This window comes from Dermacentor variabilis, chromosome 2 (genome assembly GCF_050947875.1).
Source record: "Dermacentor variabilis isolate Ectoservices chromosome 2, ASM5094787v1, whole genome shotgun sequence".
Taxonomy (NCBI): domain Eukaryota; kingdom Metazoa; phylum Arthropoda; class Arachnida; order Ixodida; family Ixodidae; genus Dermacentor; species Dermacentor variabilis.
The window spans coordinates 192268-212093 of NC_134569.1; the positions used below are offsets into that span (position 1 = coordinate 192268).

Below are 19826 nucleotides of genomic sequence, written 5' to 3' on the forward strand. Positions count from 1 at the left end.
TTTCTGTGCCACGAAGCAATCAAGAGGCGAGTGCCTAATAAGGACGAAATCGAGTGCATCAACCCACATATTAATAGCGTAGGCGTCTTATTAACTGTGCAATATTTTCAACACTTCCTTGCATGCCATTTCATGCGGCATATATTTTCTGGTCACAAATGTGTGCAGTGAATTAATCTATTTGCATGATCGACTCCGGGCCTGTGGGACCGTTCACTTGCACATACCCAGGAATTCTGGACATGCGTTTAATTTTTTTTTTCGCCACCACGTGGCGTGTCAACCATAATAAACCATAATAAAACATAATAAAAAGAAGCACACCCTGAGACGGTTGCTTCACCTCGGCACTTGGAAACGAGCGCGCTTATGTATCAGCCTTATCTTGTAGGCAACCTGCTACTTGCTCGACTTGCAATGAATCGACGATTTTGCTAGACACCTTGCCAGACAGCTCGTCGACATTTCGGGTGAGATGTCTGGCCGAGATAACAGCTCGCGCAAAGCTTCCCTTGGGTTTCCTTTCTTCATTGTTTTTTCTTATTATTTGTGCACGACTGCGGCCGCGGGCTTCCGTAGTCAGCGTCATGTTTCATGCGTTTTCTAAGAACCGGTGTGATTCAAGCTCGGGCCCTTCTTCGATGCCGGCTGCTCAAATACATGTAAAACGCATAAATGATTCTATGAGAAAATCGCTCACCCGTTCAGCCGCTCTGAATAAGAATTGTTGCATTCAAGAGATAACGTTACATCACAGGGATCGCCGCAATAATAATTTTGATTTAGGCCATGGTATTATCGACAAGAGTTATCGTAAAACGGCAAATCTGAAAAAAAGAATTGAAGTACGAAGTTTACAAATTCGTCAGTTCGGATAAAAACTGATGTCGCATCCCTCTAAACTACATCCCTTGGAGAATCTCAATGGCGCAAATTAGATGTATGAATTTATAACTTATGTGAAGTTGTTACAGTGCCTGTAAAGATTCTTCGAATGCCATATTCACGAGTTAGTGGTGTATTTCAGGGTGCCATATGATATATCATTTTTGTCCGAATTAAATGAAATATTAGGTGCAGCTTACAGAATTCTGATATCGTTTTTAGTTGCTGACGTACAGAGTCGTATACTTCGAGTATTGCTTCTTGAAATTTCGAATTTTTTTTTCGAATTTAAGAAAGTGGAAGCTTAATAAGAATTCGCTTTCTGAAATCTCATTTTAACTGTTTCTTTTACATAACATAACATAACGTAACATAACATAACATAACAGTTCCACATAACTCATGAATTGCGGTGCAGTGGTTGTAAAAAGAAAGGATTGCTGATTTACCATGTAGTAGCGAAAGCTTCCCGTCAAGTTAGGTTTAGAATAATATTTTGCTGAGAGAAGAAGCAAGACGGGTAGCGTATATACATTATGGCGGCCGCAGTTCCATGGGGGCGAAAGGCGAAGACTCACGTGTACTTAGATTTAGGGTACGTTAAAGATGGCGAGGTGGTCGAAATTTTCCCGATTCCCCCACTACGCCGTGCCTCATAATCAGATCGTGGTCTTGGCACGTAAAACCCATAACTCATTTTTTTTATTTACAGGATGTACAGTAATTTAGAGTAATTGACAAAGCCAAGTCTACAGCAGCCTAGTAGTTGAAGCGTTAACTTCTTCAGACCTAAGCTCGGGCTCATCTTCCTGAGCTTTGTGCAGAGCTGCGCAACATATTTCCACTTGGCGTGGGAGGGCCGTCCTGCTGCTTTTTAGGCAGAAATGGAGTGGTAGCGTTTAGGCGGCTGACCGGAACGACGTGATGGGAAGTCTAGATGGAGCGAGTAGTAGGTGCGACCGGAGAGATCTCGTAGGTTAAGTTGGTTAACTGACAGAAGACACGGTAAGGGCCGGTGTAGCGGGACATCAGTCTTTCCGAAAGGCCGAAACGGCGGGTGGGAGGTCACAGAGTGACAAGATCCCCGGGAATATATTCGGCGTTCCGGTGACTACTGTCACAAATGCTTTTCCGCTTGTTCTGAGAAGCACAAAGGCGACGGTGAGCAACTTGGCGTGTTTCTTGGGCTCGAGCACTAACATCGCTTGTATACTGAGACACGAACTCTGTAGCGGTAGTTAGTATTGTATTAAAAAGCAATAGTGGATCTCGGCCGCACAACAAATAAAATGGCTAGTAACGTGCAGTGTCGTGGCGTGATGAATTGTACGCGAATATGACAAACGGGAGAGCAGTATCCCAGTCACTATGGTCATCAGAAACATACATGAAGAGCATGTCTGGTATTGTTCGATTAAGCCGCTTCGTAAGACCGTTCATCTGGGGATAGCATAAATTAGTAAATTTGTGCTTGGTAGAATAAGAACGGAGGAAGTCGTCCACAACTGTGAAGACGAAGGAGGGACCCCTGTCGGCAAGAGGTTGACGAGGACCGCCGTGGTGAACAATGATGTGCAACAGGAAGTAGGCTACGTCTGTTGGAAGGGCTCTGGTGAACGCGAACCAAGTTGTATAATCTGTTGACACAGCAATACACTTGTTGCATCAGTCAGATGTGGGGAAAGGTGCCAAGAGGTCTACACCAGCGCGATAGAAGGGTTCGGTAGGAACGCCAAGAGGTAGGACTAAACCAGCAGTGAGCACAGATGGCTTCTCCTGGCGTTGACATAACTCACGTTCGCTCAGATAATTCCGGTCAGCTGGAGAAAGCAGACGCGGGCGTAGGCAAAGACGCGGTCGTGGCGTCGTTGACATTGACAAAAAATGGCACCGATTCCATGACCACTGACATCAGTGCGGACTTCTCTTGGAGCAGTCTTGTCGAAGTGCGCAAGAAGGAATGGAGATGTAAGGAGAGAGATAAGTTTCGAGAAGGCAGTTGCTTGTTCAGGTCCCCAAGAAAACGAAGCGTCTGCCGTCAGAAGAGCAGAGGGTGGGTGACCTCCGCAAAATTTTGCATGAAGCGGCGGAGGTACAATAACAGGCCCACGAAGCTCCGGACATCTTTAGCACATGTTGGCATGGGAAACTTCTGTACGGCAAGAGCTTTTCCCGGGTCTGGGCGCACACCAGATGAATGAACAAGATGACCAAGGATAGTAATTAAGCGGCGTCCGAAGTGACATTTAGACGAATTAAGTTGAAGGCAAGAATTGGGAAAAGCAGAAAGAATGAGCGGGTGGCACTCCGGGTGCGTGGCAAATGTAGGAGCAAAAAGGGCACGGCAGCTTTTCTGAGAACATGCCTAACCATGCGTGGCTTGTGTTACAGGTGCTTTTTCTTCGCATGGTCTCAAGTTCGGGGTTTCTAACCATCCCGAAGCATGTCCCGCCGCATCTTGTACCGCCCAACGCATCGCAAACTGACAAGTTTCTGCAAGGTTATCAAGTTATTGATTGCATCGACGAAGTCAACGCTGGATGGTGCAGTGGATCTATGACGTCACGGCCTTCAGCTATATAGGCAGCGGCTTCACCCGAGGCCTTCAGAGGGCACTGCAGCTTTTCTGAGAGCATGCATAACCATACGTGGCTTGTGTTACAGGTCAGTTTTTATAATTCCTATTCTAACGTACGTACAAGCTGTTATGGTCTTTTTGTGCTGCCGTGCCCCCAAAGGTGTTTTCATATGATTGCTGATTGCTGGCTTACTATACTTATCGCTTTGTGTGGAGATGTGGAGGAAAATCCTGGCCCTGAAGGACAAAAAATGCTGAATACCATCTTGACTGCTCTGAAGGACCTTAAAGAATCCGAGAAAAAGCGTGATGACAGACTGTCGCAAATGAATTCTCAGCTGTCAAAGTTGGACGAAGTGCTACGAATATCAAAAGCGAATGAACAGAAAATATCTGTCCTGGAGAAATCGGTGAAGCATTTCGAAAAGGCTTTGCATACTCAGGATAAAAAGCTTAACGATTACGAAGACAGAGCACGTAAAAATAACTTGGTGGTGTTTGGAATTCTTGAAAAACGTGACGAAACTAGCGACATGCTCGAGGATATGGTGGTCCGGCAGGTTTGTCATGACAGACTGGGGATCGTGGTCAAACCATTGGAACGCATACATAGGATCGGCAGATTACGGAATAACAAACCCAGGCCCATAATTTTTCGTCTGTACAAGTTCAGGGAAAAAGATTCTATCATGAAAGTTTGCTTTAAACTAAATGATACAGGGGGTCGATATCACATGACTACTCGCAAAGAACACTTGCTATCAGAAAAAATCTTCGGCAGTCAATCGGCACCGATAGAAAGGCTGGGGACAGGGTGAGACTGGTGCATGATAAGCTGTTCGTAAACAACGAAGCTTACACGTGGGATGAAGGCAAAAATTGTAGAGTGCTCTTGCGCAGGGCCGGTAGTCCAGCGCAGAAAGTCCGAAATGCCAATTCTGAAAACAGGAATGAAGACTGACGTAATACCAACATCCCAAACGCCGAAAAGAAGCTTTTTCGGCTTTTTTGCCTCAACGCACAAAGCTTACGCAACAAATATGACCAACTAGAACGAGTGCTCCTGTTGTATGATCCTCATGTTGCGGTAATTACCGAGACATGGCAGCGACCAGAAATAACGAACGATTGTGTCTTTCCGGCAACATATAACGGCTATCGCAAGGACCGTCTGACACGCGGCGGAGGCGTGGTTGTTTTAGTAAAGAAAACTTTGATGTCATTGCTTTTGCCTGCTGTTAGCACGGAACATGAAAGTGTTTTTTGTAAGGTGGTGTCGTCGGGTAACCAAGTTGTCTTCGGGGGCGTTTACAGGCCACCCGGGACTCATCTGGATTTCCTGTTGGAGTTGCATGATTACCTAGACAGTTATCAAAATCGAAATGTTATTATTGCCGGGCACTTCAACTTACCTCATATTGACTAGTATTTAATCTCATGTGGCTCAATGGACACTAAAATTCTGAAGCCTCGCTAGATATATTACTAGCGCACAACCTTACCCAAACTGTTTACCTGCTTACAAGGATCACCGATTCAGTGACATCAATTCTCGATCTTGTATTACGCTCTGCTAGCATCTGTGACTATAAAGCTGAAGTGAACGAAGGGACCTCTGACCACAAAATAGTGTACTTCACATGCGCGCTTCCTACTAGATCACAGTTACGTACTGCCAAGTATATCACTGTTAAAAATTATGATTCTGCTGACAACCTTCAAATTGTGCATTGTTTGGAAGAAGCACTTGTACAGCTTGATATTGACGATGACGTGAATTCTTTGTGGAACAAGTTTAAGTCCTCGTGCCACTTTTGTATTAGAAAATTCATTCCAGATAAAACAAAAAAGATCGGCAGACAGAATCCTTGGATAAACAGAGACGTCATTCATCTCAAACGTAAAATAAAACGATACAGAAAATCTAAAGATTATGACAGGACGATTGTCAGCACGATGGTGAATGACTTGGCTCGAAAACTTAGAGAGGCAAGGGAACATTATTTTACGGAAACACTTGGTCAATTTGACTCTCAGAACTCCCCAAAATTTTGGCAATTCGTATGTAACAAAAATTCCCAACTTTCGTGGGAAATATGAGATGGTGAAGTAGCAATTACAGACGCAAAGAAAATAGCTGAAGCGTTTAATGCGTTTTTTCAAAGTGTTTATTCATCTTTAAGCACTAGTCTTGCCGATAGGCAGATATTTGACAGCCCAGACGTGATCAGCGTAACTATTGAAGGTGTGACTGAGCTTCTTTTATGGTTAGACGCAAAAAAAGCTACAGTGCCAGATAACATTCCTCCTGCTTTTCTTAAAAGATATTCGGAAGTATTAGCTCGATTTTTGTTTATTATTTTTACTAAATCTTTAGCCTGTGGTACTGTTCCCGACGATTGGCGATTGGCACGAGTAATACCAGTTTTTAAGGAAGGTCTCCAATCTTCTGTAAGTAATTACAGCCCTATATCACTCACCTGTTGCTGCTGCAAAACTTTAGAACACATCATAGTCACTTACCTGAACAATTTTTTTGGAGAGAAATAATATACTCACGGCTAACCAGCATGGTTTTAGACAAGGATACTCCACAACCACACAGTTAGTAGTCATTGTCCATGAGCTCGCTTCCGTGCTTGATGGGGGTCAAGTTGACGCTATTTTCTTAGATTATTCTAAGGCATTCGACAGAGTCCCTCATTCGAAACTCATATATAAAATGAAACTTCTCGGAATACCCCTACAGATCATAAACTGGGTAAGTTCATACCTGACTGGTCGTGAGCAGTATGTGGAAATAAATGGATCATGCTCCCGGTTTTTGGGGGTAACTTCAGGCGTACCTCAGGGATCGGTGCTTGGTCCAGTATTATTTAATGTTTATTTTAATGACCTAGTTGAAATTGTGCAATCACCTGTTCGTGTCAAATTGTTTGCAGATGAATGTATTATATTTAGCAACAATCGAACAGTCTCTGATCACCTTTTTCTGGAAGAAACCTTAGATAGGTTGGCAGAATGGTGCAATGAATGGGATATGGTTATTAATTATGACAAAACAGTGCATATGTATATAACAAATAAGTTAAAAAGCTAGAATACTTGTACAAAATTAAGGATAATAAGATTAGGAAAGTAGAAAGCTGCAAATACTTGGGGATAACTTTAACTTCACGTCTATCCTGGGTGCCTCGCATAGACAATATAACCTGTGGAGCCCGAAAAAGATTAGGATTTCTAAAGTTTAAATTAGGTGACTCCACATCCCCATTAAGGTTAAAAGCCTATAAAACGTACTTTAGACCTCTCATAGAATATTCGAGTATCGTTTGGGATCCTCACACAGTGGTAGGTATTGAAAAACTAGAAAGAATTCAAAGGTTAGGCGCGCTTCATTTATAAGCGCTTCAAACGACGTGATTCCCCAACGAGTATGCCGGAAGCCGCAAACTTGGAATAACTAACTGATTGAAGAAAAACTGCCAGATTAAAATTATTTCGCCAGCTTTATTACGGGAATCTAGGAATACAATCGCGCGACTTTATTACTAAGGACACATCTCGAATTTCCCGCCACAAACACAGCCAGTATTTAAAACCGATCTTTGCACGAACAAACGTTTTCAAAAACTCATTTTTTTTCTGAAAACAATTAATAATTGGAATGCCCTACCTGGAAATTCCCACTGGTTACAACAACCCTCTTGATGTATTTTGTTGACTGTATCACTTGTATATATTTCTATGTTTGCTTTTTTGTATTTGCTCATGTAGCCGCCTGCTGTTTGGACAGATGTCCGCAGTACTGTGAACATAACATAAATTACGGCGTCATCTATGTAACAAATACAGATGAACCACTTGAGGTTATGAAGGAGTGTGTCCATCATGCATTCACAAGTAGATGAAGCATTACATAAGCCGAGTGGTATAAATTTGAACTTGTATAGGTCATCGGGTGTCATAAAGGCGGTTTTGTCTTGGTCCATGTCGTCGACGCAGTCCGCCAGTAACCGGAACCAAGGTCGATGGAAGAAAAGTACTTCGCACCATAGAGATAGTCGAACGCGTCATCAACGCGTGGTAAGGATAAATGTCTTTATTGGTGATCTTGTTGAGGTGCCGGTAATCCACGCAGAAGCACCAGCTGGCGTCCTTTTTAACTAGAACGACAGGGGACGCCCAAGGACTGGGATGATGGTTCAACAATTCATCGAGAGATAATCTTCAAGACCTATGTTTGAATGACTTGTCGTTCGTGCAAGGACCGACGGTATGGTCGCCTGTGAATATGGTGAGCGTCACCCATGTCAGTATGGTGTGTCGTGAGAGAGGTCTGGCCTAAAGGGCGACCCAGGTCTAAAACGTCGCTGAACGCGGAGAGCAGCTGGCATAAGTAGTTGGCGTGGTGAGGCGGAATTCTGGAGCAATAACGTTTGTGAAATGAGGAAGGACAGCCGGCGAAGAAGAAGAGCCAACGGGAGACGACGTAATATAAGCAGCTGAGGCTGAAAACAGGCAAACTTGGGAGGAAGACGGCGTACTTAAGGCTGTGCCTTGTGGTAGGACGTGGTCACTGATTGCGAAGTTGACGAGCTGACGGCTGGTAGAGTTGTTGCTGATACTGACGACGGTTTGCGGAAGAGCAACGTGATGAGAAAGCAGGACTTCCGCTAGAGGAGACACAACACAGTCACCATCAGGCACAGATGGATCACTATAAAGCAGGACGCTGGTTATGGCTTGTGGGGCGAGTTGGATGTGCTCAGCGAAGCAGAGCCTGCTGAGAACTTCCTCGGGAGGGTCAGGACAAAGTAAATCAAGGGGAACTCAAGCGGAGCATTAGATAAGGACGGAGTGAGCAGATGAGACATCAAAGCCTAGAACAACGTCATGGGGACGCTCTTAAAAACAACAAACAAAGCAGATGTTTGGCGGCCAGAGGCACCAATGTGAGCGGCACACATTCCTATTGCGGCCAGTGTTCTTACACTAGCGACTCGCACAAGACAGGGCACCGCAGGTGTCAAGACGCTTACGTCCTGACACGGTCAGTAGAGCAATCGCAATCCCGGTCGTTCTAGCAGCGTCACCTCTCGAAGCTGCACCCATCAGTTTCACGTAGAATGCAGGTACATACATGGGGGGCGCAGAACGGCAAGTAGTGGGTGAGGGAGACAGGGGTCGTCGTGGTGAGGGTGAACGACTCTGCGATGCAGATGAGGACGCCTGTGTAGAGTTGTGTGGCTCTGTGGAATCTTGCTGTGATAGACAAGTGCCTGGCGAGTGGAGGTAAGGTTGGAGCGCAGACTGATATTGGCATGACGCCTAGGTATTGCGGCAGTGGCGGGAAATGTGGCCAACGTGCCGGCACTTTGTACATATCGCCCGGTCACCGGATGTTCGCCATTCCACTGGGTTCCGAAAAGGCTGACAGGGGTACTGGCCTCGCGAAGAAGATATCGTAGGAAAATGTAGGTGTCCGCTCGGTTGACGGAATAGGGAGACTGAATTCCAAGGTTCACCAACTCGTCGCGCACAACAGACAGTACAAGGTAACTCGTCAGTCGAGGATAAATCTGGAAGCCAACCGGTGCCGTGGCTCCGATCTTCCTTCGAACGATACGGACGAGGCTTTCAGGCGTTGACGGCTGATTCTCAGAGCGAAAGTCCTCACACGGAGACGTAGCAGCTGTATATCGAAGACGGATCAACTGGTGTGCGATGCCAAGACTTTTTGCTTCTTCGATGCGTGGACATTCATTAATAATGTCGGCTATGGTGGAAAAAAATGCACGAAAAGATGACAAGCGTCGTTTGCTATGCCCTTCAGTACGTGGTTTACTTTGTCTTCTTCTTACATGCTCTCCTCAACCTTGCGACAAAGGACGATAACTTCCTGGATGTATGTCACATAATTCGGTCGACGCCTCTACGCGGAATCCAAGTTCCCTTTGCGCAGCTCGCTGACGGCCAACAGGTTTCCTGAAGAATTCGTGGAGCTTTTGCTTACATTGCTCCCACCTCGTCAGTTCTTCCTTATGGTTTCAAAATCAGAGCCATGGCATTCCTTTCAGGTAGAAAATTATATGAGCCAGCATAACATTTTTGTACCACCTGTTGTGGGCGCTGATGCTCTTGTGCATTTGCAGCTCTCATCGACATCAAAATTGTATGTCCCGGAAAACGTTCCTGGGTCGCGGGACTGCGACGAGATGACTGTCAGCGTTGCAACCCCTTCTAACAATGTATGCGCTTATGGCACTTAGTGGGAACATCGGTGGCGCGTTAAAGCAATTTTTTGGCCAGGGATCGGTGATGAAGTCACATTTCACTTCAGGAGAAAATTGTTTTCCGTCCTCCCGGAAGAGGGAAAATTAGAGCTATATTTTTTAACCTTCACTTCGCACAGGCTCGTGTAGACAAGTGTAGTGCTGGGCAGAGTTATGACGTCATGTGCTGCACTAGGCTCGCTGGTCTGTAGCCAATCACAGCAGATTGCGCGTCGTCTTCTGCATCAGCAGACGAAAAGCACCTGACTTCGCACTTACCGGCTGCATATTTCAGTGTTAGCGGCGACAACGCCCAAGGGAGCGTCGCATCGAGCTTTACTCGTAGCCGCTTGCCATCACACCTTGCAGGAGCAGGAATCGCCGTCACACACGCTGGTATCGGGGACTCGTGACGACGCGGACGACCGTAGCATTACCCACATCACGCTACCCTGAAACTAAACTCCAGTGTACGATTTTTCTTTCGTCAACAAATCTAGACAAACTGCAGCTAAATACATGGCGAATGCGCAGTACATGAAGTCAGTGCGCAGTCTGAAGGAGCCTGCACCATCCATGTGTAAGATAATTTTACCTTCTTGGAAGATTAGCTCACCTCCCTCTGTGACACATGGTCACGCAAGCACTTGTCTACGGTCTTTGCAGCGAGTATTTACTATCGTTGCTATATCGCTAATATTGTTTGACGTCGGCTGCTTGCACTGATCGAAAGCGCAGTGTAGAAAGTGTAGTTTTCATGCTACACTATAAAAATGACTTCGTGTCGGCAGGCGGAGCTAAACTATTCTACGGCAAGTAAAAGATTGCGACTTCCTAGACTAAATACACTCGTGTAGCCAGTGTACATAAAGAAGTAGCCCTGTTGACTTCAAGAAGCACCAAATTTAAACCGTAAGGCGATTACTTAGAGCTGGCGTTGGAACTGTTTTGCAGAGCAAGTGTGATTCACTCTGCACGCAGTAGCTTCTTGAGAGGCAGCAGAAAGGGGTAGGGAGTGTATATGCGTGTGCACGTCTTGAGTGTGCATGCGCGTGTACTTGAGTTTGTGTTCGCCAGTGCATGTGTCTCCGTATTTTAGTCTGCGTGCGCACGAGCGCGTTTATGCGTCTGCGAGCATACGCGCATTTGTGTATGAGTGCATTTCCGTGTGCGTGCGTGCGGGCGTGCGTGCATGTGCACATTTTTCTTCATGTGTGCATGCCTGGGCGCGTGTAAATCTGCATGGAGACAAACGTGCCTGTCATATGTGCGTCTGTATGCTTGAGAGAGAGAGAGAGAGAGAGAGAGAGAGAGAGAGAGAGAGAGAGAGAGAGGTGAATATCTGTGTGTATAGGTTTGTGTGAGAAGCGAGCATTTCCTTACTTGCACCTACTGTCGGAGCAAATGATAAAATTGGAGGACGCTTAAGCTTCGCCTTCAAGAGTGGAACGCGACAGCGTTCCCGTCGACCCGCCAAGGGGTGTAAGACAATGGGCTACGGCGCAGCGACTACGCGCCCCGCATCGGACGCGGTGAGCGTCGAGCAACGCAGCGTTCGGCGCGACAACGAAATGTGCGCCCATAGAGTTTCTCACTACATTACCTAGAGGGAAATCTGGCGCTGCTGCGCTGTGGTATGCATGGGAATGCCGGTATATTGTGACTTCGGATTGGCATCGTTCTCGTAGGGACAGGACACCTTGAAGACGCGCTTGGCAAGTACCGTTCCGTCTGTCACAATGATTCATTTTCTACTAAAACAGCACGTGAAAAGCTGTTTTAGTTTTATTATTACGCGAAAACATGTTCTGTTTAACTATGAGAACTTGTTATTGTGTGTACGACTACATGTTACGTAAAAAGTATCAGCAGGCCGCTAAAGTTGGAGGACAGACGACAATTCTCGCTCGCTTTGAAACAGTTGGTCGTCTGTTCTTGCTTTTCTTCGCTTGGTCGTGCATTGTAGGTGAGTAAAGATATAATATGCGTGAATGGAAACATTTTATGAAGATTTTACTTTGAGAACACGTTATTTGCGTAGCCATATCCACGTTTTAGACGAAGCCTCTTACAACACCAGCCAACACGAGCCTCGCAGACACATATACCGTCATTCCCATGACGGCACGGTGCCCCCTTAAGAAACTCCCATAGACGGTGGCGCCAGATTACCCTCTAGGTGTTATAGTGAGGAGCTCTATGTGTGCGCCTGAGCAAGCGACGCACGCCTGAGCCTTAGAAACAGCTCGTTTCTAAGGCAACACCGCGTTCACTAGAGGCGCTTTTGTACCGCTTTGAAGCATCGAACTCGTGGCTCAGTCCTCGCCACATTAAAGGAATTTTAAACTTGACATGGCCAGCCACAATGTGACTGACCGCACAATATGCATGCGCACAAAGTTGAATGTGTGTGAGTGTATATTTATGTATCGCTTACCTCATTTCAAGAAAGGATGCCCTTTTTGTTAACTTGGTGAAACTTCCGGCAATAAAGAAAAAAAAAAAACTCGTGGCTCAGTGGTAACGTCTCCGTCTCACACTCCGGAGACCCTGGTTCGATTCCCACCCTGTCCATCTTGCAAATTGTTTTTTATTCATGAAGTGCCTGCTGGGATTTATCGCTCACGGCGAACGCCGCCGACGCCGACGACACCGGCTTTTCTGCGACACGAGCTCCTTAACGCTGTCGCGTTAATATAGACATTATAATATGGGGTTTCTACGTGTTAAAATCACAATCTGATTATGAGGCACACCGTAGTGGGAGACTCCGGAATAATTTCGACCACCTGGGGCTCTTTAACTTGCACCTAAATGTAAGTACACGGGTGTTTTCGCGCTCCGCCCCCACCGAAATGCGGCCGCCGTAGCCGGGATTTAAACCCGCGACCTCGTGCTTAGCAGCCCAACACCACAGACACTAAGCAAGCAAGGCGCAGATATAGAGTTTACTTGAATATTATTTATATCCACAGAGACAAGGACGAATGACACTGCCTTTATACCATTATCAATTTCTGAAAGCGAAACCGACGCAAAAAGGAAACAAAAATATTAGGAGCCATTCCACTCTGTGAAGATGGATGGCCAGCTAAGCTGTAGCATCACACAGGATTAGACAAGGGGTCTTGTATTTAGTTTCACCATTTGGTAATGGTAGTGACGATAGCCTTCTGATTACTGTGATATATACGGGTTGGTCTGGTTACAACCTTAGACAGAATCTTGGCCAAAGTAGAATCTATGCACGACCGTTGTTGCTTAATTGAGTTACTTCGATTGGTGTACCACTTCAAACCAAATTATTCTTGCACAAACTCATTGAACCATTTCTTTTCTGGTTTTGAAATGCTCACATTGAAGTCTCCAATGGTGATCACAAGGGTAGTGTCATCGCGGCTGACCAATGTAAAGTACGTGGTCATGAACTTCTCAGTACCACACTTGGGTGTGCCTGAATATACATATATAGACAGTGGATATCATAATTACGTCTTTCGTTTGTACGGCACAGACAACCCCACAGTCGGTGCCCTTCTCCTCTTACGTTTCATGTTGTATAGTTGTACATACATTTCCTCCTCTGCATATACGGCAATGCCTACTGCGCGTGACGCCATGTGCGGTTCACAAATGATTCCAGCATACCCATCGACGTGAAACAATCCATATTTATTATTATTATTATTATTATTATTATTATTATTATTATTATTATTATTATTATTATTATTATTATTATTACTGGTGGAGCACTTGAAGCCTGCTTCACCTCCGCCGCATGACAGCCCGATACTCCGCAACCTCCAGGATCGGCTAACATTCTTGCTCCCTGACACGACAAATGCATTTCGGGGCAGAGGTACACAGCTTCGCTGTGAAAGCGCCTGTGCAGTCAAAATTGACTCCCTGTATTTTGCCTCGATGGCACCATCACCATCCGCACGGTCCCGCGAGGAGCTGCTGGCAGTTCGCGTTCGATATCTTCCTTTCCTCTTGACGGCGATGGCGCGGTAAATCTGCCCCATCATTGCGTCGTGCATCCCTTCTTCGACCAAGCCAGCTTTCGGCGGCACATTTTCGCTGTTGTATTGACATTAAAGCTTTAAACTGCTTGATTTCGAGAAAAAAAAAGAAACAAGTGTACATCAGAAGCGGACTGGCCGCAAGGAACGTACTCACGGAGCGATGCCATTGAACACATTATCACAAAAGACTGGGCTCGGCCACGTCGCCCTTAAAGACGTTCTTTTTCGGCGTCAGTTATGCTTTCAGAGTTTATCTGTAAAATATTTGTAAAACAGAAGCATGTTTATTAATTATTCGCTCAGCTAGGTAATATCGAGCACTGGCTCCAAGCTACTCATGTCCGTTAGCCGCCTAAGATCAATTATTGACAATTTAATTATCGTACCTTCGTTTATTACGCAAACAACTGCTCAACTTACTCCGTATCTAGAGGCTACCAATTTCAACTCTCTAATGATAATAATGTCAGTAAGATTTACATTGCTCTATTAAAGTTTGGCGCCGTTAAAAAATAATTGGCTGGATATTCATGGTCCAGTAGGCTTCTGATAAAGCAGGTGCGACTGCTTCGACGGGTTTTAACGCGATAGCGTTAAGGAGCTCGTGTCGCAGAAAAGCCGGTGTCGTCGGCGTCGGTGTCGGCGTCCGCGGCGTTGGCCGTGAGCGATAAATCAAGGCAGGCACTTCATAAATAAAAAGCAACTTCCAAGATGGGCTGGGTGGGAATCGAACCAGGGTCTCCGGAGTGTGAGACGGAGACGTTACCACTGAGCCACGAGTTTTTTTTTTCTTTATTGCCTCGCTTTTCACAGAGTTTACGAGATCAGAAGAACAGATTAACAAGATAATAGTACCGAGAACCGTCAGCTGTTTGCTGACTACAAGCCATCAGTATTTCGGCATCTGCAACAACATTTCTAATCTTGGAACCCACTCTGGTACGTACGACTGCACCTTCTGCACTTCGACAAAATAGGACACTGATTCGCAAAAATATTCGCGAACCGGTCTAGCGTCAATATCCGCATTGTGTACAGCAGTCCGAGTTCGCCATATACTGTGCAGGCCCAGGAGCATAACCAGATCGAAAGGTACACCATCGTCGTTTTCGACCGTGAGATAACGGATTCCGTGCGGACTTAATGGCAACTCTTTTTTCAAGGTTCTCTGTAAGATGTCCCAGAAGAACACTCCACCCCAGCAATCTAAAAACACATGCTCAATTGTCTCTGGTTTTTTGCATAACAAACAATGAGTACCCCACGGAACAAATAAACCCTTTTCTTCTAACCATGTTTTAACAGGTAAGGTTCCTGTGTGCAGCTTAAAAAAAAAGGTTTTAACCCCTGGCGCAACTAGCATTTTTTTAACGCGTTTCAAAACATCTTTTCCTTTGCCTGCACAGTATAATTCACGGTACAATGGCACAGGAAATAACACATCCACAAGGTCCTTGTACAGTTTTTTGCGTGACACATCTGTCCAATATTGCAAAGAAAAACGCACCGATAAGAAGCGGAAAGATGACACCACTTCTTTTAGATATCCTCGTACTGGTCCTTGCTGACACACCGAAGACACAACAAACTCTGGTAGCACTTTACCCAGCCTCAGTTGAATCATAGTTCTGAGAAAGGTATGATCTACATCTCTGAGAAAAACAAATCGACTGACGAGTTGTCTCACATACAGATGCACTAGACCAAGCCCACCATCACTCCCTCTTTTAAACAGATTTGTTCGGCTCGTTTTTTTCCCATAGAGAGCTCCAGATAAAGACCGCGAACACTCTGTGCATTTTTTGTACATTTAACCTGCTGCAATGCAAAACTTGCATTACATACCATAGCTTGCTTACAAGAAATAGGTTGCACGTCGTGGCCCGTGCGAAAATCGACTTATCCCATCCTTTCCACTTTTGTGCATTTTCACGTAACACCTCTGTTTGTTTTTTCCAATAAGGCTCATTATCAGAGTAGTACTGTAGGGGTACTCCTAAGTATTTTGTCGGTGTTTCTTGCCATTTAATGTTCAAAAACATCCTTGGTGCGACGTCCCATTCCCCATGCCAGAACCCAACGCACTTGTCCCAGTTTACTGCACTACCACTTGCTTGACAGAAACTTTTAACAGCATTGACGGTATGCATTATACTTTCATGATTAGCACAGAAAACTGCAATGTCATCAGCGTAAGCAAGAAGGCTTACCTCGGCTTGATGTAACTGAAATCCACGTATCGCGTTGTTCCTAATTACGCTTAGACAAAAGGGCTCAATATATATGCAAAACAGAAGCGGTGATAATGGGCACCCTTGTCTGACCGAGCGCTGTACTGGTATGTATTCACCTACTGATTTGTTTATTATCAATCTCGTCGTACATCCGGCGTAAGCCATCCGCACACCCTCGCTGATCACATTGCCTACATTCACATATTCAAGCATACATAGAAGCAGATCGTGCGGCACGCGGTCGAATGCCTTCTCAAGGTCAACCTGCAGCATAGCGACACTTAGTTGCATTGCGTCACAGCATTCAAGGATTGATCGTGCTATGTGTATATTTGTCATAATTGTCCTTCCTTTTATTCCGCACGTTTGATGTGGACCGACTAAATCTTTTATTACGGTCTGCAACCTGTTAGCCAATGCTTTCATTAATATTTTATAGTCTATATTTGTCAGGCTAATCGGCCTATACGATGTGACGTTACGTAATTTGATTGGGTCTTCAGTTTTTGGTATTAGGACCGTGTGTGCTGACAAAAAGGACGGCGGTAGATGTTTGTTCGCGTAAGCCTCGTTGTATACTTCAGTCAAAACAGGTGCGATAACACCCTTAAACGCCTTGTACAATGCAGCGCTTAAGCCATCCGGTCCCGGTGATTTGCCATTATTTAAATGGTTAATCGCATTCTTAACTTCCTCTACTGTTATGGGCACTTCTAATACTTCCTTAGTTTCATCATCTAATGTTGGCATCAGTGACATGAAGTCTTTTTTAAATCTATCAGTGTCAATTTGGCTACGAGAAAACAATACTTTGTAATATTCCAAAAAACAACTTGCTATTGTTTCTTTGTTGGTAGACAGTAACCCATTATGTTCTATTTCTGTTATTGCATTTTGGGAAGCATATTTCTTTTCGACTCCCAAGGCACGTTTTGTCGGCATTTCTCCTGTGCTCCATTTTTCAGCTCTGGCTCGAATCAATGCTCCATTGTATCGCTCTTGGTCTATCAGCTCAAGTTTTTGCTTTATGCTTTTTATGTCTTCTAAGAAATAACCGGGTTGTATACTTTCAGCTTCCAATAATTGCTTCAGATTCAATCTAAGACGGGACTCGAGTTCTTTTTTCGCGTGACTTAAGACACTGGCCCTTTCAAGTGCTTTCAATTTAATTGTTTGCTTACAAACTTCCCATTTATGTCCCCAACTATATAAGTTTTGAGTTTTTGTTTTATCTATAGCCTTGAGAAACTGCTCACAAAACTCGTCGTCTTTCAGCAAGTTTGCATTAAATTTCCAAAGATCCCAGGAAATTTCTTTGCCATTTGTTTTTTCCTTTCCAACACGGAAAGAAACCAAACAATGATCACTAAATGCAACAGGTGTGACTCGATAATCTCGACACGACTGAATTAGTTCAGCCGACACGTACACTCTGTCAAGTCTAGCATGGCTCGCACCCTGAAAGTGGGTAAAGGTGACCGCTTTTCCACCGCAAAGACATTCACCTACGTCTTCTAGATTAAATTCTGCAATCAAGTCTTTCAAAGCAGCAGTGCTTGCATCATTGTGTTTTCCACTGGTTTTGTCACGTTCCGTACAGACACAATTGAAATCTCCCGCTAGGATTAGTCTACGCTCGCATTTCACGTACGTCTCCATTTCTTCAAAAAAAAGCTTTCGCTCTTGAGCCTGAGTTGGTGCATAAAGACAAATTACTCGCCAATTTTCTGTTGACAGGGAAAAGTCAGATACAATGAAACGGCCTGAGGTAGTCACCGACTGCACTACAGCACCAAGACTCTGCCGAATTAACAAAATGCACCCCGAAGACCTCCCCACCGCATGGGCAACACACACGTTATAGCGTCTCGTGAAAGGACGCACCATACGCTCTGTCTGATCCTCTCTCTCTACTTTGGTCTCCTGAATGGCTACAATATCAAAATCGTACTCCGTTACGAGGCGGTAAAGTTGGTTTTGCCGCCTGTTGGCACTAAGCCCTCGGACGTTAAGTGTTGCAATATTGATCGACCTCTCTAAGGACTCCATATTGGCGAGTGGCACCAGACCGAGCCTACGGCGCTCCCCTCACAGACCTTGCCTTGTAGCAAAGCACAGTCCAGTCGACGCTCAGGGCGTCGACTTGCCGCCGCCGCGTGTAAGCGACGCCGACCGCTGATGGCTGGTGGCCACCCGAGGCTTTTTGGTTCCAGGCTCGGTCCCACGCCTCTCCGTTGCTCGTAGCCGGGTGTCTTGAGAAGCCGTGCTTGCTTTGCTGAGTCGGCGCTTCGTAGGTGTTGCCTCGGCGTCCATTGCAGCCTCATCCGTCGAATCACTGTCCTCGAGCGTCGCAACGGCCTCGCTTACTGCGGTCTTGAGTTCAGCTGTTTTCTCACCACTCCCGGACGCACTTAGTGGCAGCTGCTTTCCTAAAGAGTGGGTTTCAGAAGGGCGCTCTGCCGAACCTTGTTCGTACTTTCCCGTCGAAGTGTCTTCCAGAGTGGCGTCTGCTGCCCGAGCGTCTGCAGCCTGGTTCTCTTGCGCACTTGCTGAGCTGGTGGACGCCGCCACTGCGGCCGCGTCCCTGATAGACGCCACCATCCCAGCCACGCTCTCCGCTTCTTCTTCGTCCATGAGCATCTCGCTCCGGTCTGCTTCACCGCCTACGCTTGCAACTCTGGCATACGAGCGAGTACAATTAGCCTGCTCGTGCCCGAACGCTCGGCAAGCAGCACACCTGGGCACTCGGCATTCACGTCGTATGTGTCCAGTGTTGTGACAACGAAGGCATAACGGGGCACGTCCAGGCACAACCACTAGCGCAGTGCCGCTACCAAGACGCATCTGATGTGGGATGTGGTCTGGTGTGACACCATCGCGCAGCAGAAGACGCACTAGACGAGTCGTTGACTCGGCGCCCTCAAAGTCCTCGGCCTTCCACCGATCACTGATGACTTCCTTTATCTCGCCATACTCTCGGAAGGCTCGTCGAATGGTCTCAGAGGTGACGTCGAACGCTACCCAATGTAGCTTAATCCTGAGTTCTTGCCTCGCTGGATCAATGACGAGGCATGTCCGGTTCTTCACCAGTAGTGGTCCGGCGTCTAGCAGCATCTGCTTTGCCTCATCTGTCTTCATGTTCAGCAGCCACACGTGCGACATTTGGTATGCACCAATTCCGCCTACTTGCTGAATTACTCCAGCATCCTTCAAGGGCTTCCGGAAGTCGTCGATTCTATAAGGCCGTCCAGTGACGTCGCAGTGCAATACAACTGCGCGCCTTTGTCCTTCACCTGTTGGTAACGGCGGCAAGATGACACGGTAATCCTTGGGCAACGCGGAACACGGGGTACCACGGCCAACGTCGGCCGCTTTCGCAGCTCTCGAGGAGCCCTCCATTCTGCGTCCGTACTGCACGGCGTCCAGAAGCAGAATCACTGAGCCACGAGTTCGATGCTTCAAAGCGGTACAAAAGCGCCTCTAGTGAACGCGGTGTTGCCTTAGAAACTAGCTGTTGCGTGCGTCGCTTGCTCAGGCGCACATTTCGTTGTCGCGCCGAACGCTGCGTTGCTCGACGCTCACCGCGTCCGATGCGGGGCGCGTAGTCGCTGCGCCGTAGCCCATTGCCTTACACCCCTTGGCGGGTCGACGGGAACGCTATCGCGTTCCACTCTTGAAGGCGAAGCTTAAGCGTCCTCCAATTTTTTCTTGGCGCAATTCAAGTTCATCAACTTAAGTACATGTGCCCAACAGTACGCTTCTGCTTTTACGACGGACTCTCCTACGTTATACAAGAAGCACTTCAACGCTACGGTATATCACACAA

The 19826-nt window shown here is 46.2% G+C and overlaps 1 protein-coding gene across 1 annotated transcript; it reads right to left on the reverse strand.

Annotated features, from left to right (window-relative positions):
• Nucleotides 1-17774: 17774 nt before the first annotated feature.
• Nucleotides 17775-19482, reverse strand: LOC142571280 (uncharacterized). The gene has a single exon (XM_075679512.1). The coding sequence runs from the start codon at nt 19397-19399 to the stop codon at nt 18131-18133; it is 1269 nt and encodes a 422-aa protein (XP_075535627.1). The 5' UTR covers nt 19400-19482; the 3' UTR covers nt 17775-18130.
• Nucleotides 19483-19826: the final 344 nt, after the last annotated feature.